Below are 27329 nucleotides of genomic sequence, written 5' to 3'. Positions count from 1 at the left end.
GCCTCCGAGAAGTAAGCCAGGAGGAAATTGGTGACAAAGATTGATAGCTGGAGACCATGCTTTTTTCTGACTGACTCGTACGTGTACACTGTCCTTTCTTGTTTTTTTGTTTTTCTTTTTTCTTTTTTTCACCATGCACATGCAAAGTGTTTACGTTCGCCTACCACTTGATGACCATTGAAGAGAAACGGACGAAGATTACAGTTAAAGAGCCGACCGACCCATTAAAGGGAAAACCTTCCTTTACGCACGCCGCACGCGACCGACCCATTAAGGGGAACCCCTTTCTTTATGCACGCCGTCACGGACCCTGCCGCCACCGCAGCGACAATCTTGGGGGGCCCGACACACGTCAATAACTGAACAGCACGTGATAAAAACCGTATGTGGACGTACACGGACAGTTGCTTTCGTTCTCAGTGTTGACAGTGGTTCTTCCTCTTTTTTACTTTCTTTCTTTTCTTTCTTTATCGCCTTTTTTTCGTTCCCCTTTTTCGTTTTTTTGTTTTTTGTTTTTTGTTTTTTTTTGTTTTTTTAGTTCCTTCTCACTCACGCAAACATCTTTCAAGGCGAGAGGGACGCGGCAGCAACGAAGTTTTGAAGTCCATGTCAGTATAACTCATCCCCTGATGAAGGGAGGACCCCTCCCGAAACTGTTGGGAAAGAAATATATATTCATCCTTGTTGACAACGCTCCCGTTGTGCCATAACCCTTACCTTCACGAATACTAACTGGCCTATGGAATTTTTACTCCCACTGACCTGAACCATGGCTGCCAGTACATCTTCAACGGAGCGTTTGTCGCGGAGATATCCAAATTACCCTATGAAGTGTGCCGTCATCGGGGACTCAATCATGCGGTGCGTCCACACGCACTTCAGCCCGAACGACGCATCGACGCCGTGCTTCATCTCCTATGGTGGCGTTATGTTTTTGGATATTCCGGCGCTACTTGAGTACCTACCTTGCCGGGTGGACACGTTGTTTCTGCATGTGGGCACCACGAACATCCTGAAGACGAGCTCTTCAAGATCACTGGATTCGTTGAGGGAGGCATTGAAGCGAATGAGGCCGATGCGCCCGAACATCAAGACACTGCATCTTAGTCTGCAACTACCTCGCGCACCCAATCACCGACGGCGGAACTCGAACTGGCGATCAATGAATCGGTTTAATATGGAGGTCGAACGATTCAGCAGAGAGGCCCGCCGTCTCTGCCACTACGGGTTGTTGGGAGCAGGCGTCTATTACGTCGAACAAGGTTTCTCAACACTCCCGCTGCGCCACTTCCTGGCTGCTGACGGCTTACATGCAAGCTTCGAGGGAGTCGCGCTGCTGGCACAGCACACGAGGGTGCAGCTGCGATGGACGTCGGTGGTATGGAGATCGGCGGCAATCGCTTGCACAGACAACTCCAGTGCCAAGCCCCCTCCACAACAAGGAGCCGAGCGACACACAGAGCCATCCAGGGCACCAACAGTGACGATGTCGCCACTACCACCAGCGAGGCCAGCGATGTCGCCACTACCACCAGCGAGGCCAGCGAGCCAGCGAGTCCCACCAGTGAGTCAGAGATCGGCGGCAACGGCTTGCATGGCAAACTCCAGTGCCAAACCCACCCAATAACAGGGAGCCGAGGGACACAAAGAGCCATCCAGGGTCCCAGCAGTGACGACGTCACCACTCCCACCAGAAAGGCCTTACAACATCAGGCGGACGAATGCGGCGAAGACCAAGGCGGCGGCTTCCAAATGACACGGGGAAACAAAAGGTACGGGCAGTCTTAAACACGCATGGTTCCACTCATTTCTATCGATTAGAAAAATCATTGACTAGAGGGTGCAATACGAAAAACACGCGGAACAACTAACCAAATATCTATCTCACGAAATTGCACCTAAGGGCCTCCACCTAGCCTGCAACCCCTCAATGTCTACACTAATTGAAGCAGAAAGGGGGAAGTGGGAAAAATATTACTAGAAGCGTCCTTGCAACTGACTCGGGTCATTGCGGACCTTAGTGAGCGTAAGGCCGCTGAATACAGTGTCACGGAGGCCACGCAGAAATTGGTATCTAATCTCGGAGAGCATGAGTCAAGAGAACTGGAAAGATATGAACTAAAAAAGACAGGCGAAATTTCAATAGTAAAAGATAGAAAATTGAAGCGGGACTGCAGAAGCTCCACTGCTCTGCAACAGGAAAATGGGAATGAGGCCGTACAAGAACGCCAGGGACCACCCGTACCACAACCTAACTTTGAGGAGAAAAATGGGAACTCGAAACTACAGTGCAATACTAATCAAAACATCCTTACTCTCGAATATGACGCTGACACTCCTGTGCCACGTTATAGCCAAGAGCAGCCGAAAACTTATGAGAAAAATGTCCTCAATCTGTCAAACACAACACTCACACCCGCTAAGCTTCAACTTTTGTCGAGAGGCTTAACCTTTTGTCCATCATCCGGTAGATTCAATGAATTTGAACTGTACCAAGACCTCGATAACTTTGCGCGTAATCTCCGCCTCTGTGAATACTTTCATGATCGTAAGGACTGTACGGACGAGAATAGATTATTTGGTGGTGACAAATCATGGTGTCCAGGTGAGCAGAGGGACAAACACCTCGATATGTATATATCAGCAGTTCAAAAAGATATCATCATAGTGTATGAAAAAATCGGCCATTTCGAAACAACATATCAAAATCAGAACGAAGGGCACTCGATGAACTACGAAAAAACACCGGAATTACTATCAAACCGGCTGATAAAGGGGGCTGCATAGTAATTCTAAACACGTCGGACTACTTAAACGAACGGGAACGACAACTATCAGACACAGAATTCTACAAAGAACTTCCAACGGACCCGACTCCCGAATTCGAAAGGGAGATGAAAGTAACCCTAAACAATCTCCGCCGGGACGAGAAAATTACCGCAAAAATGTTAAAAGCAATGTTACCGGCCCATTCTGTTCCCGGTCGATTCTATTTGCTCCCCAAAATACACAAGGCAGACAATCCGGGACGTCCGATAGTATCCAGTAACAGCACATAAACAAAAACTATATCAGAATAATCAATTCCTTAATAAAAAACACCCCCCCCCCAAATTTTCCCTATTACCTAAAGGACACAAACCACTTCATCTGCGAAACTTCAAGTCTCGACATCCCAGGCGGCAGTTTTCTGGTGACCATGGACGTCTGCTCACTGTACACCAACATACCCCACCATGACGGAATAGCGGCTATGGTTTCTGAATATGTAAAATCTGACTCATCAACCAGTGTAAATGGCGAGGTACTGTTTACACTTCTTGAACTTGTACTAAATTATAACCATTTTGAGTTCAATGGCAAGCATTTCCTTCAGGTCAGTGGCACTGCAATGGGCACGGAAATGGCCCCAAACTTCGTGAGCACCTTTAGTGCTTCACTTGAAATCCCATTCATTGAGGGACGTACCTTGAAACCTTTCTACTACAGGGGATACTTAGACGATATTTTTATGATATGAAATCATGATGACGGAAGTCTTTTCCGCTTCATAAAGGATTTTAACAACTGCCACCCGTCAATAAAATTCACACACAAAAATTCAAAACTAGCATTAACTTTTTGGACGTCACTGTCACGGTCAAAAATGACCGCTTGTCAACAAACCTTTACAAAAAGCCTACAGACCGTCAAATCTACCTACATTTCAACAGCAGCCACCCAAAGCATTGCAAAACGGGTGTTTCATATTCTCAGGCCTACCGGTACCGAAGAATATGCACCGATATGCGGGAATTTGAGAGACACGCGGAACACCTTAAGCATTCCTTATTGAAACAAAATTATCTGGAAGACATTATTGACGATGCCATACTACGTGCTCGCAACGTGAACAGGAATGATATAATTAAGGGACCAAACAGAGTATCTAAAACGACTTCCCGAACGAACCTTGTACTAACTTACTCTTCATCAGCGCCACGAATCAACAACATACTTTCCCGCCATTTCAACATAATCAGGCAAAGCAAGCGACTAACTTCTATTTTCGCGAAGCCACCTCACGTGGTGTACCGCAGGGATAAAAATCTGAAGGACATTCTTGTCAGAGCAAAGACAAACATCTCCAAATTTCAATCAGGGTCCCATCCCTGCGGAAAAGCTCGATGCAAGGTATGCCCACAGATGGTCAGAACACGTGAATCCAAAGCGAACTTCTCGGATTTCAAATTCTGCATAACTGAAAGCCTTAATTGTGACTCCAGTAACGTAGTAACATGCTACATTGCAACATCTGCGGACAAGAATATATCGGCCAAACAGACACGCTATTTCGGCTGCGGTTCAATAATCACCGGTACCACGCCACTTCACTGCCGAAGCTACCTTTATCTAGACATCTGCGCCTGCCAAACCACAGTTTTGAAAATATCAGCGTAACTCTTTTGCAGTCCGGTTTCTCAAACAGATGCGAGCGCGAACAGCGTGAGGCATATTTTAGTTTCAAATTTCGAACATTAGTAGCCGGCATCAACGAGGACCCCGGAAAACTCAACTGCCTCCGAGAAGTAAGCCAGGAGGAAATTGGTGACAAAGATTGATAGCTGGAGACCATGCTTTTTTCTGACTGACTCGTACGTGTACACTGTCCTTTCTTGTTTTTTTTCTTTTTCTTTTTTTCACATGCACATACAAAGTGTTTACGTTCGCCTACCACTTGATGACCATTGAAGAGAAACGGACGAAGATTGAAGGTAAAGAGCTGACTGACCCATCAAAGAAAAAAACCTTTCTTTACGCACGCCGCACGCCGACCGAAACATTAAGGGGAACCCTTTTCTTTATGCACGCCGTCACGGACCCTGCCGCCACCGCGGCGACAATCTTGGGTGGCCCGACACAGGTCGAGAACTGAACAGCACGTGATAAGAACCGTATGTGGACGTACACGGACAGTTGCTTTCGTTCTCAGTGTTGACCATGGTTCTTCCTCTTTTTTACTTTCCTTCTTTTCTTTCTTTTTCGTCTTTTTTTCGTCCTCCTTTTTTGTTTTTTTGTTTTTTGTTTTTTTGTTTTTTCTTTCCTTTTTTAGTTCCTTCTCACTCTCGCAAACACCTTTCAAAGCAAGAGGGACGCCTTTCAAGGCGAGAGGGAACATCTTCCAAGGAGAGAGGGAAGTTCATGTCGGTATAACTCATCCCCTGATGAAGGGAGGACTCCTCCCGAAACTGTTGGGAAAGAAATATATATTCATCCTTGTTGACAACGCTCCCGTTGTGCCATATCCCATAGCTTATATATATATATATATATATATATATATATATATATATATATATATATATATATATATATATATATATATATATATATATATATATATCATTGACTGATTTGTGGGGTTTAACGTCCCGAAACCACCATTTGATTATGAGAGACGCCGTAGTGGAGGGCTCCGGAAATTTTGACCACCTGGGGTTCTTTAACGTGCACCCAAATCTGAGTACACGGGCCTACAACATTTCCGCCTCCATCGGAAATGCAGCCGCCCGCCGCAGCCGGGAATCGAACCTGCGACCTGCGTGTCAGCAGCCGAGCCGAGTACCTTAGCCACTAGACCACCGCGGCGGGGCGAAAATAGCCGATATATATATATATATATATATATATATATATATATATATATATATATATATATATATATATATATATATGTGTGTGTGTGTGTGTGTGTGTGTGTTGAAAGAATAAATTATAACATTAGGATGTCAGCAGGAGATAACCCTGAACAGCTTTGTCACTATAAAAAAAGAATGTTTTTCTACGCTGAAAAATGTACTACAGGGCAAGCGGATGCGTCCAGGTCAAGAGCATAATGCACAATGACTCTTTCAACGCATAGCCTTTATTCTATCATTCGTGAAGCACTTCAGTGCGTCAATCATTCTCTCAGTATGTACACAGCACAGAACAACAAGCGTGGAGAGTACTTGCGTTTCTGTCGAAAAGAACTCGGCGTGCACACGACGATGCGTCGCGTCATGGCGCCTCTCACACGCGACGAATGCAAGAGAGCAGCGAGTAACAGTGTCTCTTGGGAATCCAGGCCTCAGAAAAGAAAAAAAAAAGGATAATGCTGGTGCCCGCGAGTGATGTCAACGTTCCACGCGGCAACTTTAAATTCGCTGCACCACCCCAGCTTCGGAGACTGTGGTCACAGCGACAGTCTCATAGGCCATTGTACCACGACGGATAGCGGAATGACAGCCAAGGAAGTGGATGACCAGAAAGCGAGACCCTCACATGAATGAGAGCGTCGGCGTGCGCTTGGCCTTTTCGCTTCTTCAAGGCTGTACTAGTGTCGTCGATTATGCTTCAAGCCCGAAGGCACCGATTCGTCATGACCTACAAAAGCACCATGTGTACGTGGCCTTATGATTAGGCACAGATGCGAATGGAAAGCAGTTTTCTTTCTTTTCGCTTTTGTTCACAGCTGACGCACTTTCTCAGAATGCACGAGCATAAAGCTAAAACGCACCCGGGTTGCTTGAAAGGGGTTCCTCGAAAGTGCGAATGAAGCCGTACCGCGCATGTCGTACTGTTACCTTTGACATTCAGCGCATTACTTCCAAGCACGCAGGCAGTCACGCCAGTTAAGGAAAAAATTGAGCCAGGCTCGTTGTAAGAGCCTCTGTTTATAACGTTAGGTCACCCAAGCAGAGAAGTTCTGACAAACACATATACATTTAACCTCACCCATTACATACCGAAAGATTAGTTCAAACTTTTCCAACACCAAATAATAGCTGGTCTCGACTGAACGTAGCGGAGCACAATGCAGGAAGCGGAAGCACCGATCGAATGATGGCGTTCTGAGGCTCTTCGTTCCTGGCGCTTAGTAAACAGCTTGCCAGTGATCATACTCGCATCTCGACTTTATATATATTGTATATAAATGTCCGGACAAGCCCCTATTGTCCTAATTCTTTCGTTTTGATTTTCTCACTTGGATTGCCTGTCTGTACGTTCTAAGTGATACATTTTCACAGTCTCAGTATAACAAAACAATATGCTTAAAGCTACAATGACGTGGACAATGCCTGATAGTCAAGGAAAAAAAGAAACATGCGTTTCTACGTGTTACACCTCGGAAGAGAAAGAAAGAGCTAGAGCGATCGCTCGTGGTGGTAAAACGCTTTCGCCGATGTAGTATAAATGTTGAGCGAAACCGAAGAGCAAAAGCTGCAACAATTCTGCAATCTTCAACACTCTGGCTCAACCAAATGGATGGCCGCCGCGCAACCACAACTGTCCAGAACATACAAACGGGTGGTGGCAGGCTATGCCTAAACACGCCAGTGATAAGCTCCCGTTACTCAAGACAAAGACAGGCATACAAGAAAACAACACTTTTGTGCAGTTTCGCACAAAGATAGAACCAGCAAACACACTTTTTATAACAATGCAAAGTGAAGACGCGGCACCCCTGATGAGTGGCCAGAGATCACTGGATGAAAAAAAAAAAGAAGAAAATGGAAACAGCTTCTTGTTGGCAATGTCTGAGTAGCACCCATCGTCATCCACCTGAAAGGAGCAAAAAGAGCGAAACGTCACGCGAGTTCAGTAAGCTTCAATCGGCTATTAATGACCACCACACCGTACTCTGTCATCCACTGTTGTCAAGACACATGAAATTTTATTGGAGTGAAAATGCTGGAATAATCTGGCAACTTGGCGACATATGCGGGATATTTGGCAGCAATGTATACGGAGAGCGAATTCATAAGTCAATAAAGACGTTACGACGTTACGAAGGCGGGATTAAAACATAGGACTTAGCATACCACAACTCGATTGTCTAGCCCCTATAGAACAAATTTGCAATGCCTCAAAAGGCAAAATTGCACACCCGTAACATAGCATAGCAAGGTGTGTGAAAGGGAGGCGAGATGGTAAAAGGCCAAGATAGGACCAGCTATAGGTGCCACCCTCACTGCTGTGATCCCTGCAGCCTGGCGCGATTTAGTGCAAGTCGCACTTTTTTTCTATTCAAAATGCCGTCTGTGTCTCGCGGAAACAGCATCGTAGTGCGATTGCTAACGTTACGTCGGACTGCATAGGTAGCTAGCCATGGTGTAACGCATGCATTCAGTGCATACGCTCACGTCGCTGCTCGATTTACGAATATACTTACAACCACGCAAAGCAATGCTGCACGTCAGATACTGTCCTATATCCAGCATTAAGACATTGGCTACAAAAAAACGCAAAGGTAAATGCAGGGTTTAGCAATAGTGCCAACCTGCAAACCCGTGCACGGGCGAGCTCCGGGCTGAGGCACACTTTTCCAGCTCAGCCGTCGGCCAACGGGGGCGTCACCCAGCCGTACTTGTCGTGAGTCTTGACAAGGCTGCGAAAAGAGGACTCGGCCAGCTTCCTGTTGAACTGTTTGCCTGGCTTGGTGGCGATACGGGCCTGGCCCTTGGACAGCGACGCAGTCACCTGCGACACATTGATCAGCACACGTTACGGTATCTCTGTACAGACCGCTTCGCCATTTACTAACACTGATGCTGGACGGCTTCCAGTCTAGTAAGCCGGCGTAGCTGTAGTAGCATTGGCGGGGAACGAAAGAGTAGCGTGCACAATTTCAACACTTCTTCCCCTGTGACTGCCCACATATTTAATGATAAATATTAGTCTTAGCTACACACAACATCGTGCGAGTTAGTCATTAAACTTAAGCGCCTCCCGTTTACCTCAAAACAGAAAAAAGTAGTTTCCATACTCTGGCACAACCTGAAGACACCCTTTCTGCTTCTGTGTTAGAGAGGATTCATTGAAGTGATCGGAAGAATCTTGGGTGCTGCTGTTATCGCAATCATTGAACCGCCTGAAAAAGCGGATACAGAACATTAATCTATGCAGATAAGAGCTAGGGAAACTTTTATACAAGTAAGCCACCGGCAGAAACACCTCAGCTCGTCATTTTGCGTGTTTTTGTTATTTTTTCAACTCGATTATATAGTTCTTTCTTTTAACTGCCATTTGTGCAAAGGCCATGTGTGTGAATTTTCGAAGACCATATTGCCTGTTAGAAACCAAAATACAAACCTCCAGGAGAGAATGAAGGCTTGAAATAACTAAAATTCATCGAAGTAGAGTAACATTGCTAAAGCGAACATCGAAAACATGGCTCCGATAACACTTTCTTTCTAGACAATTTTGAAGAATTGTTTTTTAGAGTTACATAGATAATCGCTTTGTGTGACACAAAATATCAATCTTTTCAGTATCACACAAGATGGTAACACAAGATAGAGAAAACTGTGAAGCAGTTTATTATGCCACTCCTTTTTGTTTTTCCTGAATTTTCAGATAAATATCCGCTATCTCCTGCTGCTTAGTGTTTACAGTGTTCCCGAGGCTGATTGACTTCATGATGCACGTCAGTATAGTTGCCTCGGCCTATCATTGATATGCGTCTGATGTAGCTGTTTATTCTTTACTAAAAACTTCTTGTTTCGTTTTCTTTTTGGGGCGAAGCTCCTTTTAGTCTAACCTTGTCACGCGTCACACGTAACCAAGAGAAAAAGAGACGAAAAAGATAACGCAAAAGAAATACATGATTATCTCTCGTCATATTTCCTAGATGACGTTACTTTGCCGCTACTCTCCGAAGTGCCGCTACTCTCCAATCGGCTGTTGCGCGCGCTTTGCCTCAGTGTGCGGAGAACGAGTGCCACTCTCAATCTCCTGAATAGTCGCCGTACGTGGCGGATCGTTGGTGAGGCACAGAGGAAGAAGAGCGGCGGGCGCGTTGAAGACGCTTGCGCTCAACTTTCCTTGGCTTGTGTCTCGTCGTTGTTACCCGCGCACCGTCTCTATTCTCGAACAGGATTGGACACATGCACGGATGGACGCACACATGGATGGATGGACTTTTCGCCCACTTCTCATCATTCACTTTTTTACTAAGAGGGGCAACCTGTTCCTTCATGCAACATTTTTTTCGCATTTTTGCTCCTGCCATTTGCAAGTTTCGAAATATGCACAGTGTTATCCGCCGCAGTGGGGTAGTCGTTCCGATGCTTGGCTGCTGACCTGATGGTTGCGAGTTCAATACCGGCAGCGGCGGTCACATTTTGATAGAGTCGAAATGGTGGATGCCTGTGTAGTGTGTGTTGTCAGCACAAGTTAGAGAACACCGGATGGTCGTAATTTCCGGAGCTTTCCACTACGGTGTCTTTCATATACATCTATTGGTTTTGGGACGTGAAACCACAAGTATTCTTATTTAAATATTATGCATAGTGCTGGTTCTTCGCAGAAACTACTGATGTTCTCAGTTCTGTTAGGATGAACAGATGGCATATGCCACTTGCTATATTTACGGCATCACAAATAATGGACTGTGAAATTTGCGACAACGTTTTGAAAAAGAAGGAAATTCAAGAGTTTTTGAGGTTTCACGAAAATTCTAGATATTGTTAAGGCCTTGAAAACAAACTTTTCAAATTCAATGCTTTTCATGGGTTTCAAGGACCCACATGAATCCTGTAATAATAAATTAGAAGTTATGGATAAATACGCAATCATTGTGTGTGTTAAAGATTATTTGTAATAATTAGTAAGAATAATGTATAATTGTTAATAATAATATAAACCTATATGGCTATATATTATGGCAACAGAGCCCAATTTGAGCTAGTCTTGGTTCTGAAATAAGGCAAATTTGAAAAAAAAACCTTCTCGCTTGATCTTTGAGTTTTTTTCTCATACTAGGACAATGTTGTGAGTGAACAATAGCACTCTCTGTCTATCACTTTCACGAACTTGTACGTCCTTCGGTCCACCGATGCGTTACGTCAGGCGCCGCTTCACGCATACTTTGGGGATATCGTGAATTTTTCTACAGAGAATGGAGCCACATGAGATTATCACTATTCATTTATGTTCCTAGTGATAATTTAGCTGAGTGAAAGTTTTCTGCAGTGAGTAAATCACAATATAACTAGAGAACCATGCTGCATTTAGCCATACGGAATTTCAAGATGTTACTGCTCTCGCGTAACGTGCTGGGACACCCTTGGGAGCAGGAGACTCACACAGGTCAGCACAATAAACAGCTTCTCACTCCTGCTCAAGTACCAACATTATTGTAGGTTACGAGCTCACTTATGGACGCCAATATTCAGAGGCATATATTTCTGTCCCAGAATATGAATATACATTCGGTGGTACTACGTATACGTAGTACTGCCGAGGGGAGGGGAATTGGGGGTAAGCTTACGTAAATTCTTAAATCTGAGGTGGGGGGGAGTGGTTCCCAAAATTGAAAAAGAAAAGTGAACCCCACAGCTTTCTGCACCTAAGTGCGACACCGCAGCAGAGGATAACAGGGGTACGGGAATGGGGGTAATAGACATGAGTAGAGAGAAAAAAGGGGATGGAGTGAACGGGAAAAGAGACTGAAAAGGAAGTTGGGACGCACAGATCGTCTACCAAGATCACGGGGCGTGAGTTCTCTAAATTCGCTCACGCAGTGCGCTTCCGTCAACAAAAGTCCAGCGGCGCTAAAAGGGCACGCTTGATATGCGTGCGGCCACTGTTTGGGAACAAGAGGTGCTCAGTTGTTGTTCGAGGCAGGCCGAGAGCTTCATACGTTGCGAACATCACCTGTCTGCTCGCGTCACCAGTCGGGCAAGGAAGCAAAAGATGGTCCATAGTCTCCAGGTCGCTGCAGTCCATGCAGTATGGACTGCCATGCCCGGAGTGCCGATCTTTTCGTTCGTCGGTGTAGTCTCCGGTGTGGAGACGGAGAAGGAAACCGTGGTCTCGTCTTGGTAATCTTTTGAGAAGAAGCTGCCGCGTTGGCTTTGCAGCTGCTACGCGAGGGTCGGGATGACGCTCGCGTAGGTAGCGGGCGGTCAGGAGACGGCCAGCATCCGCAGAGCACACGAAGTTGGTGACGCCGGTGCTGCGGTCGTGCGCATCCTTCGCGGCACAGTCGGCCACTTTGTAACCGGGTGTTCCGATGTGTGAAGGCACCCAGCGCAGTGAAAGGTCGCAGTTCATTTGCTGCACGGCGTGTAGCTTCTGGGCAACCCTCTGCACAAGGAGGCTGCCCTAGTCCTCAAGCGAGATCGTGGCCAAGGCCACCCGGGAGTCGCAGATGATGGTTGCAGTACTGATGGTTTCCCGCTCGCTTCGGGAATCGGCTGCAAAGTTTATAGCGGCGAGTTCCGCCACAGTGGAGCAGGCGAAGGAGGGCCGGCGGTACTTGAAAATCGCGCCGACCGATGATACAATGCAGCAGGCGGCCGCGGAGCTGTCGCGAAGCACTGACCCGTCGACGTAAACAAGCAGTCGGCCGTTCAGTTGTTCGTGAAGGACGGTGGAGCCATCCTGCTGCATCGCTGCGAGCGCATGCGCGCCTTCGCTTTGATGCCACCAGTGGTCTTAGTGATGACCAGAGGGATGTGGCAGTGCATGATTTAGTGTGCGCTGGGTCACACGCAGGAAAATGGGTGTTACCGCCGCTTCGGCAAACGTGGGGCCGACCTGGGAGGTGCGGGGAATTCCGCAGTACTCCCGCACAGCGTTGCGATGCTCCGCCTCCTAGTCAGCCAGCTGCCAAGCACTCAACGAAGCCACTGCTGCCATGTAAATCACGCGTGCCGATGCGACTGCGTTGTAGACTCGCAGGGCAAGGGCGGGGGCGCAGCCGTGACTTCGCGCGAAGAGACTGCGTGCGGTGCCGAGTACCTTGCGGTTTCTCGGCCGCAGATCGTTAATGGGCGGTCGCCAGCGTAGCTGGTGGTCCATGGTCACCCCCAAGTAGCGCACCATTGTGCTTCACTCAATCGGGAGGCCCCATAGTGAGAGCCGAGTCGTGGAGCAGCGTGTTGACACTCGCGGCTTGACGAGCAGTACCTCAGTCTTGGAAGCGGCGAGCGTCAGTCGAATCCCTCTAAGGACTGTGTCAACCGCGTCGATGGCCACCTGGAGGCCCTCGAGAAGGCCTGCCCGGTGGCGACCTGGGCAGCAGGCTAACAGCGCAATGTCATCGGCGTAAATCGCCACATGCACTTCACACGCCGTGTTGCGTGGGATGTAGTCGGGCAGCTTGGCAAGAGCTAGATTGAAAAGAAAAAGGCACAATAGTCCACTCTGCGGTACGCCCATGGTGACGGGGCGGGGACCACTGATTGTGGAGCCGACACGAATGTGAAGAGTGTGGTCGCGCAAGAAGCTCTTAGGGTAGCTTAACATCCGCTCGCACACCGAGGTCACGATGTGTGCCCAAAATTGATCCGTGCGGCAAACAGTCAAACGCACTTCTCACGTCGAGCAGCACGAGAATGCCGTATTCACCGCGGTACTTGAAGTCTTCCAGGGTGGCGATCACGTCAGCCAGTGAGTTGAACGTACAGCGCCTTTGGCAAAATCAACTCTTTTCGGAAGGGAATGCGTTGGTTGCGGTGGCAATCCAATGAAGGCGTCGCAATGCCATGGCTTCCATGGCTTTCTTTGTGGCCGAGGTGAGCGATACTGGCCGGTAGGATAAGAGCTCAGTGGCCGGCTTCCGTGACTTCAGGATGGGCACCACGAGCGGCTCCTTCTAGCCGGGAGGCACTGGACCTGTGCGCTATACACTCTAAAAAAAGGGGGAGGGAGAATGGAGAAATGGACTCCGTTCTTCCCTCGGCGCAGTCACTTCCTCCATTTCAATGCATAACACGTCGCGCCTTCTCGCGGCAAGGACCAAACGAGCAACGTTCCTCCTTCAGTGCTCAAGTTTCTCCTCAATCACGGGGGTCGTGCGCGCGCGCATGCGCACGCTGGGCCTAGCCGGCCGCGGCCAATCACGAGCGATTGCATTTGCCTAAGATTGATGCAAGCAATGCGAGAGTGACGTTTTTTTTAATCGTGTAGAGTAAAAGCCTTTCGTTTTTTATCGCCAGGCACTCGCAAGATGTTCCGCACACTTCCGTGTGTGACTCGTGTTGTTTTATACTACCAATTTGAAACGAATACAAGGAGCTCTGCTTCCCAAGCAGTCTCGCTTTATCGATTACCTTAAACTGTACACAAATAATGATTTTTTTCGGTGTCGACATGCTTGGTAAGCCCACGCATTTTTAGTTTCGCATGGCACCAACAGCACTCATGAATTCAACGAGGTGCATAAAAAAGCATCACACTTAATTTTTTCAACATTCTAGGAAACCTGATACCACTGTACAGTCCATGCATGGAAGCACGATCATATACAAATGATAGAGTTATACGTGCCGCTACTGCCATATGGATGTTCATTGCAGTTTACCCCCATTATAATACGGCTGCCATGGCCGGAAGTCGAACCTCCTTCCTCTAGCAGAGTCACACGACACCCAATAAGGCTATGCTACTACAGCAGGTGAAAGCACAAAGGGAAACAGGCTGCGAAGTTTCTCTGAGCGTTTATTCGCCAGATTGGGTTACAACCATCAGAAACGTTTCAAACATCTTAGCTACACTTTTGTGAAAAGTAAACCAATGAATTTTGTCAGTTAAACCAAATTCTCAACCGCAGGCGTTTTGAACTGCCCATGCACTGAGAGGTAAGACGGAATTATGCACGCATGCAGTATGCCTTTCTCGTCCTTGATTCTCCTTTGACGTGAGAAACTCAACACAGAATGCACTTCTAGTAACCACTGTGCATAGCAGGTAAGTACTAACACTCAGTCACCTTTGTTAAAAGAGTATTCTAAATCCATAGTAATAGTAACCACCACAACCACTGCGCTAACGACAAAATTGTGGCACGCACTATGACTGCAAGTTGACACGTGAGGTAAATCGCGAGAGGCATCGAAAGCAGAGAAGTATGTAGGCACAGAATGCTATAACGTTATAGTAAATGTGCGCACTGCAGCGCTAGTACCTCCACTCAAGTAATAGAGCTGCCGCGACGCCAACAGCTGCCATCGCTCACGAAAAAAACCGTCGGATGCGAGGTCATCGCTTATTTCTCTCGCAAGAACCGCGTTATAACGTACGTATACACTGCTAGGACGGTCATTCCCGCATCAAAAAGACTGTCATTGAAGGGCTAGCGTTGTACTGTATTCATGGTTAATGGTCACACTTGTGGTAAGCACGCAAAAAAATATAAGCAAACGGTAAAACGAAACAACTAAACAAGGTCGACGTGACCAAAGAACACCTACCACGACGAAACCTAAGTCTGGTATGCATTATACGCCCTCTCCGAGTAACAAGTTAAAGAATAAAAAAAGACGTGACCTCCAAAATGGCTAAAGCGCGGCAAGCATTTGCGTTCGCGGAGGCTTCAAGTAAAAAAATAACTGTGGCTGTGGTCGAGAGATGGCGCAGCATTCGGATTGCCATGGGCATTCCATGCATAGCTTGGGGTAATCGTTTTCACAAAAACCAGATAAGCTCTAGTAATTATTCCGTTCACTATTTGCAACCGTTAATAAAGCTCCGTATGTCTAAGCATCAGATACAACATATTTACGTGTCCAGAAAACGTAAAAAAGTGTACAAAAACTTACCTGTAACCAGTGCCACTAAGGTCAGTCGTAATTCATTGCTATATAAGCTTGTGCGTTTTCGTAGTATGGTGTGAGTAAACATATCTAAGTGTGTCATGTTGTGGATTATAGTTTATTGTGCTCTTGTTCATTGAGTTCACTAGATATGCGTACTATGTGTCATTGTGTGCATGTGTAGCAATATGCATTGCAACAGCATTTATTAGGCGTCCGGTGTCAGTGAGTAAATCCTGAATGGGCTGAGTCGTAAATTATCCGCAAGGGAGCCGTGATGGTGGGTATGACAATGTACATCGCCACAGGCAACCTTTTTTTTAGTATCGTTCAGTCCCTCCAGATGGCGCCAGCTACCACCTACTTCACGACTATGACGCTCTCACACCTCCAGCTACTTATATAACGTTGAACATCTATCTATTAAAGCTGCACTACTGAGTCGGAATGGTTTCGCTGTGATCGAGTCTACGGTTTGGAAGCACATCTCGTGACCTGTGGCCCCGTAAACCCATGGATAACGTCGCTACACTATGTGAATCTGCGAGAAATAAATACAACAAGCCTAGCATGCACTCTTCAGGTGAGGACTCTGCAGTATCCGTGTCTTTCACAGTGTATGTCACCTCACTGGCCGAACGAAACCTACTTGCTCCGTCGTTCTCTTTCGCGATGTTTTCATCACTACAGGTTCGTCTGCTTGTTCTTATAATCATTTCGTTCGCTATCAAGCTCAGCGGGACCGTTGTTTGTAACTTTCAGTGCCGCGTACTTCTTATCAGTCGAGAATCGATGCATTTGCTAAGCCCACTTGCTTTGCTAACCTGGGAGCAGCCACGTTGATTTTCATAGGGAGGAACACGTTTCTCCGTGGATCAGGGAGCAACGTTTCTCTCTAAAGACGGACATTGGGGACATCTCCGTTTTTCCCTAAATGGAGAGAACGTCACTCCATTTTTTGAAGAGTGCACTGTTTGTTGTTGGCCTCCAGCAACCGGGGTCGCATTGAGGGGTCAATATTCCGCAGCAACGGTAGGTGAGACCATTTCTTTCCGGGGCAGACCGCTTCGTGTGGTTGTGGAGTACTGCGGGAAGTTCACTGAGAGTAAACTCCTCCGTGCAGAACGCGCGAATTTCCTGGAGAATGCCCTTGGTGAGGAAGTGCCACTCGGGAGCGAACAGCTCAGGCCTGTTCGGTGCAAGCACAGGTGGTAGTCCCTGTGCTAGCTGTGAAACCAGGAGGGTGAACTTGTCGTCCAGCACTTTAGCCAACTCCTGCGTGGCGATCTTGATTGCAGCAGCAACGCAGAGCACTGGGCATCGAGGCTTTCTGCTGCGAAGAACAGCAGCAAAGATGCACCAGGCTTGGGCGTTGTTCTGAGGGTCATCTATTGATGAGCACAGGCTCTCCCAGCTCTGCTCGCGATGGCGTCTGGCGTGCCTGTGGCACACCATGTCAATAAAGTTATAGGCACGTCAGTGTTCCGCCTTCTGCGAGCGCACCGCCACAATCTGTGCCCACCGACGCGTGGCGTTAAAGTTGGCAAGCAGATGTCTGGTGCGGCGGTGCCTGCAGACACCGCGAAGCGGGTGGTAGCTGCGTCGTGGCACTCCACCTGCGTGGCGATGAAGTCGCCAGAGACTGGCACTGTAGCACACGGTTCTATGAAGCACGTCCACTTCACAACACCCTAGGTTCGAGTGCATCTGATGTTAGCTGAGGAGGGTCTGACCACGATGGGGTAGTGGTCGGAGCCCTGATAGCCCGGTGCACGTTGCGACTCATATTTATACGTACCACCATGAGAGTCAGGTCGAGGACACTGTTGGACGCACCACGGCGCGCGAGAGTACAGCTACCCGTTTTTATAACGAGCAGTCCGGCCTTTTGCCCGACATTGAGGAGCCCGCGCCCACGGTGTTTCATGACGCCACTGCCCCATGAGGTGTTGTGAGAGTTAAAGTCGCCACCGATCACCGCGTCGCGATTTAGGTGGTCTGCGAGGTGGCACACGAATTTGGTGTCCCAGCGTGGCCAGTAGTCAGACGTGCGCACGTACACGTTCGCGACACTGGTGTCCGTGCTGCCGATGAGCACAGTCAGGCCGACGGCTTTGAGGATGTCACAGAATGTCCTCGATGTCCACCGTAGGGTCAGGGAGGTAGGCGCACACATACACTCAAGACCGCGACGTGCCGGGAGGACATGAGGGAGTACTGCACCGGACTGCGCAACACTCTTCAAGTTCGCACTGCGTGGTGCTGTGATAGTGGACTAAACTGGCAGCTTCAGTGTTCCGACGCGAGCATAGGTTTCCTGCAGCAGTAAGACGTCGTACTTATGTCGGAGGAGTTGGGTGGACAGCTAGGCATGACCGCAGCGGAGAAAAGAAACATTCCATTGAAGAATGCACGGCCGGAACACCATGCTGCTAGCCCTTGTTACGATCGCGGGACCCCCCATCGCTGTGGGGCGCCGGAGCCGAACAAAGCGGGCAGCCCCGTGCACTTTGCAGCAGAGGAAAGGCGCGAAGGCGCGCTCTGCAGTTTTGCGCGTGGGGTCGAAGACTCCTCAGAAGCACACCATTGTCACTGGTGCGGAGCTGAAATGCGACTCTTCTAGCCTCCATCCCCAATTACGGCCACGACTCCGAGCACCCAAATACGTGGAAGAGGGGCCTCGGACTGCGGCTATGTGTCACCGGCTGACAGGATGCCTGCGCACGGATCCGTGCCAGCTGCCCAGACCCATGCTCTAGGGCGAGGGGCGAACCGGACATGCAGCCGCCAGTTCACACCGCCGGTGGTCATCGAGCTCCCAGAAGACGCCCTCGTCGCATCCAGTATGCTGGAGGCATGTTTTCCGCGAAGACACGATTTCGCGAGAATATTATGTGTGTGTGTGTGTGTGTGTGTGTGTGTGTGTGTGTGTGTGTGTGTGTGTGTGTGTGTGTGTGTGTGTGCGTTGGGGGTGGGGCCAGCAGAGTGACAATGACAAGTGGGGCTCGCCAGCTGATTGGCAGAAGAAGTCGTCCCCGGTTTCCCTAGACCTGCACTCTGGGGATTTTGAGGGGGATAAATACACAAGCCGATGCCAGAGAGAAGAGATCTGAAACCAACTTTCATTCTGTACAAATGTAATTAAACCTCTTGCCTTCCTCTTTGGACCTTGGGTCCGGTTCTCTCCAACAGCAGCTTTTCTGAAAGACAAAGTCTTCGATCACTTGCCTGGACGCGAGGAAACCAGGGCAGTCAGCGGAGGCTCTCTAACCTTCAACACCATGTTGGTTAAGGGCAGCGTGGGCGGCCAGGGCAGCGTTGCACAGCTAGAACGCATGGTCGAATTGCGGTAATGCCCCGATGAGGGCCTGCACGGCAGTGACCCGGGGCACTATTCACTATGTCCTTTTGCACCTTGCTGTCAGGCGGCGAAACAACCACGCTGTACGTACGGCTCGGTTGCGCTACTGAGGAAACGCCGTTGCAGGGTGTTTGAGCAGGCACGGCTTTTCCCTCGATCTTAAGGTTCCTCTCGGCCCAGTGGCATATCAACTCTTTCGTGAGTGGGGGGGGGGGGCTGAATTACTTCTCTCGTCTAACAGAATATATATATATATATATATATATATATATAAGAAGTGTATACCTAACCGCTTGTTTTTTTTTCGTGTTTTGACACAGTAGTAATGAGATCTAACAGACAATAATGCCAAGGAATGTATAGGGGAAGCTATTAGAACCAATGCAATGTAAGTAAGAAGAAAGAAAAGTGGGTGAAAAAGTACTTGCTGTGAGCAGGAATCGAACCTACTACCTTCTATAACAAGTTTGATGCTCTACCACTGAGCTATCACGGCGGCTGTCCCCCCCCCCCCCCCCCAGCCACATTACTGGGTTTATATGTGAATTTAATCGTGGGAGTGTCACTCAGCGCCATCTGTAGCTGTTTCGGCGAGTGTGGAACACTTTTTATGAGCTTTTATGGCGTCACGTAGCACGTGAACTTTTACGAGCTGGCAGCTGACCAATAGTCTCTCGTATACAACCTAACGGCACCAAGTTTGCCAGTACGAGACCTTCGCTAATGGATAAGGGAAAATAGTGTATACTTAAGGGCTCGTTTTTCCGTGTTTTGACACAATTGTAATGAGATATAACAGACAATAATGCCAAGGAATGTATAGGGGAAGTTATTAGAACCAATGTGATGTAAATAAGACGAATGAAATGTGGGTGAGAAAATAACTTGCCTTGAGCAGGAATCGAACCTACGACCTTCGAGTAACGCGTTTGATGGTGTCTCACAGCGCTATTACGGCGGCTATCTACCAGCCACATTACTGGGTTTATATGTGAACCTAAACGTGGGAGTGTCAGTGAGCGCCTTTTGTAGCCATGTCGGCGAGTCACTCTTTTATGAGCCTGTATGGCGTCACGTAGCACGTGAACTTATTACGAGCTGGCAGCTGAATAATAGTCCCTCGTATACAACCTAACGGCACCAAGTCTGCCAGTACGAGACCCTCGCTAATGAATTAGGGAAAGAAGTGCATACCTAAAGGCTCGTTTTTCAATGTTTTGACAAAGTTTTAATCAGATTTACTAGCTAATAATGCCAAGAAATTTTTAAGAGAAGTTATTAGAACCAATGTGATGTATATATAAGACGAAAAGTGGGTGAAACAACAACTAGCCTTGTGCACGAATGGAACCTACGACATTCGAATATCGCGTTCGATGCTCTATCACAGAGCTATCACTGCGGCTATCTACCAGCCACTTTACTGGGTTTATATGTGAACTTAAACGTGGGAGTTTCAGACAGCGCCATCTGTAGCCGTTGCGGCGAGTGTGGAACACTTTTCTATGAGCCTTCTGTATGGCGTCACGTACACACTAAACGAAAATGACCTGAAATAACCTCAAAAACTGGGCAAACCATTTGTCTTCTAGCGCACTACCTTTCCTGGTTTTTTTACCACCTACTATACAGGTAAAAATTTGCTCTCGTGCTAACTGAGTTTTGGAACGTAGGGAGAGTAGTAATTATTTACCCCAGTGAGGTTTTGAGCGATTATACAGAGAGTAAATTTTGACTGCCTTCACAAGGTTTTTGAGGTGATTTCTGGGAGTTAATTCTGGTGGTAAAAAAATAAAAATTGACGGGAGCATTCGCCCAGAGTCGAATAATTTATTAAATGGCAGAATTGATTGAATTTAATAAAGGGCAGAATTGGTGACACTTCACATAAAGACAAACAAGCACACACAACAAATGCAGAATAATACAGAACTCGAACAGACTGCACGCGTTGCTCAACTACACTTCAACAATCCGGTATATATAGGCACGACTTTTTGACCAGCCATGTAGTACCGGTAGGATAGCTCTTTTTTGCATCGATTAACAACAATGGTTGAAGGTGCAAGCGTAAGCTTAAAGTGGGCTTCAGGGCACAAAATATCACACCGACCTTTTATTATAAATCTACAAGATCTCACCTTTTTTATTATCCGATAATTACTTGGCACACCGGGCTCATGGCCCCACGCGTGTTAGCACTGCTGATGCACAAGTCCATAAAAATATACCTAAGTACACACAAACCATGGTAGCTCAATGATTTTCATTTTCATTGCGGGACGGTGCACAAACACAGTAGCAGAACGTATTCATCACAACGGGCGTAGAAGAGCGGTCCACGCCTGCATACAAGCTGCTTACCGACGGCGGGCTAGGCCTTTTCGAGGAGCACGGCTATCCGATGCAACACAGCTGGCGACCACAGAACACATATCCTGTGCGAATTTCGTCGTCATTTGAGGCACAAATGAACACGTGACCGCTATCTTGCGGGGACGGGGCTGTGTATGCATACTTCCGACGAAAGACCACCGTCCGGGTTTTCTTCGTGCTCACCGGCAGCCGCGTGTTGGTTCCGTCTGCATGTTAGCGGCTTCGTGCTACATGTTTTAGAACAGTTGGTGCATGAGGGGGGCGATTCGGGCGGCACTTATGCAGACATCGCCTACTGTGGAACAAAATATATTCGATGCTTCTTTCACCTGCCCCGGCGACACACTCCCACTGGTCACTGGCGGCCGCGGCTCGGTGCCGACGACAGAGTGAAGCATTTTGCTTATTGCTTCTCCACTAGGCAAGCACGGACGATGACACCAGATTTATTTTGTTACCACTGGCAGACCTTCGTGATTCGGCTTGGAAGCGAGATATCCGCGACGTGCAGGTTCGGAGGCGCTCGGAAGCGCACGGTTGCTCGATGATGTAGGAAACACGTGAGATCCATCTGCCCAACCAAACACACAGATACCGAGCTTCTTGCACCGTCTGTCTCCAAGGCCACCGCCGAGCAAAAGCCAACAGTTTACGAAAATATGCAGGACAACTTTCTTCAACAGGTTTTCTTTCTTTTTTTTTTCTTTTTTGAGAGCGCCCCCCCCCCCCCGCCTTTTTTTTTCGTTCACAGAATGCTGTTCTCGCTCGTTGTGCTTATGCTGCCCCCAGTTCCAGTAAAAGAGCGTTGACTCGGCGTCAGTCCTAAGGCACGGCGATGCAAAAAACAAACAAACAAACAAACAAACATTTGTGGTCCTCGCGTACCTTCAGGATTCACTGAGAGCGTCACAAGGGGGGTATGGGGCAAAAGCCGCCGAAGCAGCTGCACCTTGCAGTCACGTGATAATAAACTATGAAATGCAGGTTAAAAATCAGGTGATAGAAAACTCCCTACGTGGTAAAACTGGATTTCGACATCTTTTTACTACTTGCCTAAGAGGTGGTGGTAAAACTATGCCATGTACCATCTTTTACTCCTACACGAGGTAGTAATTTTAAACGCGAGAGTTTTCAGAGGTCTTAAGCCGCGAAAACCCCAAACTCGGATAGTTTTTGCTTACAGTGTAGCACGTGAACTTATTACGAGCTGGCAGCTGACCAATAGTCCGTCGTATACAACCTAACGGCACCAAGTCTGCCAGTACGAGACCCTCGCATATGAATAAGGGAAAGAAGTGTATACCTACGGGCTCGTTTTTCCGTATTTTGACACAATATTGTTGAGATCTAACAGACGAAATTGCCAAGGATTGTATAGGGGAAGTTATTAGAACCAGTGTGTAATAAAAATAAAAGAAAGAACAGCTGGTGGGTGAAATAATAACTTGCCGTAAGCAGGAATTCAACGTACGACCTTCGAATAACGCGTTCGATGCTCTACCACTGAGCTATCGCAACTTTTTTTGTTACCTGGTTTTCGTACAAAGCACATACTACAAGCCACACTGGTAAGAAAGTATGAAATGTACAATATTTACATGATGACTTTACATTGAAACAGGATGATGCTGGTTTCGATGAGCTAAAAGTCACGCAAGCTCACCAGAGGCTCCAGTCGTGGAAGCCATACTGGTGGCTCCGGTGCCGCTTTATAAATCTCAAGAAACCAGTGAATGTTTTTTTCTGAAATAGACACATGCCGGCCGTGCATCTCCATCAAAGTGGCAACCTGCCATTATCGCTCTCCATATGCAATGGAGGCCCATGATCATAACTGCATCAAAAGGAGCCCCATCATCTTTGTCTACATTAAAAAATCTATTGGCATGCGGATCCGAAGGGAATTCTTTTTTCACTTATCTCTGCAAAACATCCCGAAAATAAACCCCCTCCCAACAATGTAAAAAACATGGTCTATCGTTTCTGGCAGCTTACAAATAAAGCAATGCGTACCCCAAGACCCCCTTTTCTTCAAAAACGTTTTAACAGGCAGTGTCCCACTATGCAGTTTAAAGAAAAAGGTTTTGGGTCTCGGCGTGACTTGCATTCTTTTTACCTTCTTTAAAACATCGCTACCTGGACCTCAGCTGAATAAAGATCGGTACATAGGCACTGGAAAAACCATATCGCATAACGCAAAATAAAGTTCTTTTCGTCTTACAGTAGCCAGATACTCTCGTGAAAAACGTACCGCGAGAAACCTTGCACTGAACACAATTTCTTTATAAAAAGCCCCGATTCCTCCCACACAATGTGTGGTTGAAACAACATATTCAGGGAGTGCTCTACCTAGTATGAGTTGACATAGTATGCGTAGGAACGAGTCTGTCGCATCTCTAAAAAACAAAAACCGGTTAACTAGTTGGCGTAAAAAGAGGTGGCCTAGCCCGAGACCTCCGTGTTTCACCCGTCGAAACAAGTTTGTGCGACTCCATCGCTTCCATTCAGAAGCCCAAATAAGTGTCGTAAATATCCTGTGCAGTTTCTGCACATTAGTCCGTGAACAATGCAAGACCTGCATAACATACCACAGCTTGCTGATGAAAAACAAGTTGCAAGTTGTGGCTCTGCAAAGATCGAAAGGGCGCCTCCTTTCCACTTCTGCACTTTCTCTTGTGTCTCTTTAACCTGCCCTTTCCAGTACTGATCGCTGTCACGATAACAGCCTAGTGGAACGCCCAACTACTTCCCCGGGGTCATCACCCAAGGCATGTTTGCGAAGTAGTCCGGTTTCGCTGGCCACGACCCCTGCCAGAGCCCTAGGCACTTGCCCCAGTTCACGCCACTACCGGTAACTTGGCTGAACTCACGGACACGTTTGACGGCCTGTTTGATGCTCCGCTGGTCACGAGTAAAGATAGCTATATCATCTGCACAAGCCAGCAGTTTCACTTCTGCGGCTTGATAGTTAAAATCAAGGATACTATTGTCTCTGATTATTTTCATGCAAAGTGTTTCAATGTAAATACAAAAAAGAAGAGGGCTGAGGGGGCAGCCCTGGCGAACCGAACGTTGCACACTGATGGGTGCCCCCAGTCTCTTATTTACAATCAATCTCGTAGTGCAGTTCTGGTAAGCCAGAGCCATCCCTCGCAGATAACCGAACCAAGATTAACGTGATTTAAAATTGCAAACAAAATCCTATGGTCTACACACTCGATAGCCTTCTCTAAATACGTTTGTACAATGGCGACCCGCTCAAGTAAATAATCACACCATTCCAGTATGCTCCGTGCTTTATGGATATTGGTGACAATAGACCGCCATTTAATACCACAGGTTTGATGAGGTCCGACGATACTCCGAATCACAGTCTGTAGTCTGCGTGCTAATACTTTCATATATATCTTATATTCGACGTTAGTCACAGCTATCGGTCGGTATGCTGTGACAGATCTTAGTTTGTCAACGTCACCGATTTTGGGTATTAATACAGTATGGGGCGACCGGTACGACGGAGGCAATGTTTTCAATTTGTATGCTTCATTGAAAACAACTGTCAGTGGCGGTCTTACTTTGTGCATGAACGTTTTATAAAAAGCAGCCGTTAACCCATCAGGACCAGGCGATTTCCCAGGATTTAACTTTTCAATCGCTTCCTCTACCTCGACTTCCGTTACTACCCGCTCTAAATACTCTTTCCTTTCGTCCTCGATGCAGGGAACGAAAGGCAGAAAGTCGTGCTCAAATTTCTCGAAATCTACATCCCTCACAGTGAACAATGCCCTATACTGCTCGGTGAACCTTATTTTGATATCGTCTGTATCAGTTGATAATTTCCCTCCCCCATTCAATTTCACGAACGTGGTTCGTCTCAGCTCGTGCTTTTTCCAAGCCGAGCGCACGCTTCGAGGGCATTTCAACGGCAGCTGAGTAATCCGCCCTTGCCCTCACCAGGGCCACGCGATAACGCTGCTCGTCCAGTCGCTCAATTTTTTGTTTCGCTTTTCTTACGTCTTCTGACCATTTGCCGGGTTCTCGGCATTCATGCTTTACAAGCTTATAAAGCAGAACTTTTAAATCTGCTTCTTTCTTTTTGTCATCGTACCGTATACGCGTTGTCCTATCTATCGCTTTTAATTTTAAAGTCTTCTTACATAATTCCCATTGCTGCCAAATGTGCAGGCTTTTGCTAGGGTCTAAGTTGCTAATCTAATCTTTTACGGCCTGAATGAAAATTTCGTCTTGCAGCAGTCTATTGTTTTGTTTCGATAGATCCCATGAAAATTTCTTGCGTTTCTTTAAACTTCCAATAGAGCACTGGACTAAACAATGGTCCGAAAAGAAAACGGGCACAACTTCAAAACTGGAACACTCCGTCAGGATCTCCAAAGACACATAAATCCAATCCGGCCTTGCATGGCTAGAGCCTTCGAAGCGCGTGTACTTTACTGCACCCGAGCAACAGAGACTTTCCGCGATATCCTCAAGGTCACGCTTTTATACTATGCGTGTCAGAACGCTGGTACTTTTATCTCTAAAAGCTCGAGTGCTAGTTTCGCCTCACGCACTGAAGACACAGTTGAAATCACCAAGCACTACCAAATGCTTTCCTACAGCTTGTCGATCCTCTAGGCCGAGAAAGACGTGAGCCCTTTCCTCAACCTTGTTAGGCGAGTAAATACACAAAATGAGCCACTCGGCGTTGTTCAATGAAAAATCAAGCGCGGCACATTGACTAGCCCAACACGAAAAATGGCCAAGCACTTCAAGCCCCGGCAACTTCTTAACAAAAAGTATGCAGCCAGCCGATGTGCCTACTGCGTGACTCACGACAACATAAAATATGGACGCGAAACGTTGAACTATGCTGCTAGTCTCTTCCTCGCCGTCTACTTCAGTTTCCTGAACTGCCAGGACGTCCATATCATGCTCCGTTAGAAGTCGGTAAAGCTGGCTCTGCTTTCTCTTTTCTGCCAATCCTCTAACGTTATTGGTAGCGACAATTAATGGACAGACAGCTGCCATTTTACCGATGGGGAAAGAGACCAGCGCCATTAGGCCCACCTGTCGCATCTAGCAGGTGGCTAGACGGCTGCATCACCAGGGCTAAAGTCCGACGCCGTGGCTTTAACATGCCCAACTTGCTCGACGTTGCCGCCGCGCTTGTCGGGAGGAATGTTCGCGCGCAGCCGGAGGGTGGACCGCCGTACTTGTGGCGTCTTTGCAGGGGTTCTTTAACGCCGGGCAACGTCTTCTCAGGACAGTCATTGCTGGTCGGAGCGTGGGGGCGTTTCGATGCCCCGGCCAGACTAGTTGGTGCTTGTACGCCGCCCTTTTCGGCCTGTAGGTCCTTCGGACTTTTAAAAACACCGCCCGTGGACAATTTCCCCGTCGTTCCGGTCGACCCGTTGACTTCACTCGCCGCTCCTTGCGGCGCTGGTAGGTTGCTTTCACTGGCATCCCCTTCCGTGTCCTACTTGTTGGGTGCATGTAGGCCCAGTCGTGTCGGCTTCAGGCTGTCGGTTTGCAGGAGGACCTCGTTTCGGGGCGTCACCGCTGGAAAGCCCCGTCTGCTTTCTTGTCTCCTCGGTTCCCATGGCCGCTTTCTAAGCCTCGACGACGTCCATGAGTTCGTCGTGCTCGTCAGCCCTTGGGATCTCGGTCGCCGACGCGTAAGTACGCGCACAGTAAGCGTCCGCGTGTCCGTAACGCCGGCATTTCGAGCAACGGCGCACCCTGCGATCTCGGCGCACGTGGCCCGTGCCGTGGCAACGCAAACACTGCATCACCCGCCCGGGAACGATGACGAGGGCCAGCTCACCGGTGACTCGCACCTGGTGGGGCAGGTCATCCACCTTCATTCCCGGCTTCACAGCTTTAGCAGCACGCTTCTCGTTGTCGAGCCCTTCTCCCTCATGCCTTGCACCCTCCATATTTCTCGCGTCACTTCAGTGACGTTACCGAACGCGGCGAAGGCTGTTGGAATATCCCCATCTTGGACGCTGTAGACCATCCCATGCAGGCGG

General features: G+C 47.9%; 1 protein-coding gene across 2 annotated transcripts in view; it reads right to left on the bottom strand.

Moving 5' to 3' along the window:
• Positions 1–7433: 7433 nt before the first annotated feature.
• LOC119176162 (ubiquitin-conjugating enzyme E2Q-like protein 1) overlaps positions 7434–27329 on the bottom strand; it is a 127873-nt gene continuing 107977 nt past the window's right edge. For both annotated transcript variants that reach the window (XM_037427314.2, XM_075877223.1), the window contains exons 5-6: positions 8303–8502; positions 7434–7584 (exon numbers count right to left, since the gene is read on the bottom strand). In XM_037427314.2, the coding sequence (XP_037283211.2) occupies positions 8353–8502 (150 nt within the window). In that variant the 3' untranslated portion in view covers positions 7434–7584; positions 8303–8352. The remainder of the gene's footprint in view (positions 7585–8302; positions 8503–27329) is intronic.

Source organism: Rhipicephalus microplus, chromosome X (genome assembly GCF_043290135.1).
Source record: "Rhipicephalus microplus isolate Deutch F79 chromosome X, USDA_Rmic, whole genome shotgun sequence".
Lineage (NCBI taxonomy): Eukaryota > Metazoa > Arthropoda > Arachnida > Ixodida > Ixodidae > Rhipicephalus > Rhipicephalus microplus.
The sequence above is the reverse complement of the archived record's forward strand: the minus strand, read 5'-3'. Positions and strand labels throughout refer to the sequence as shown.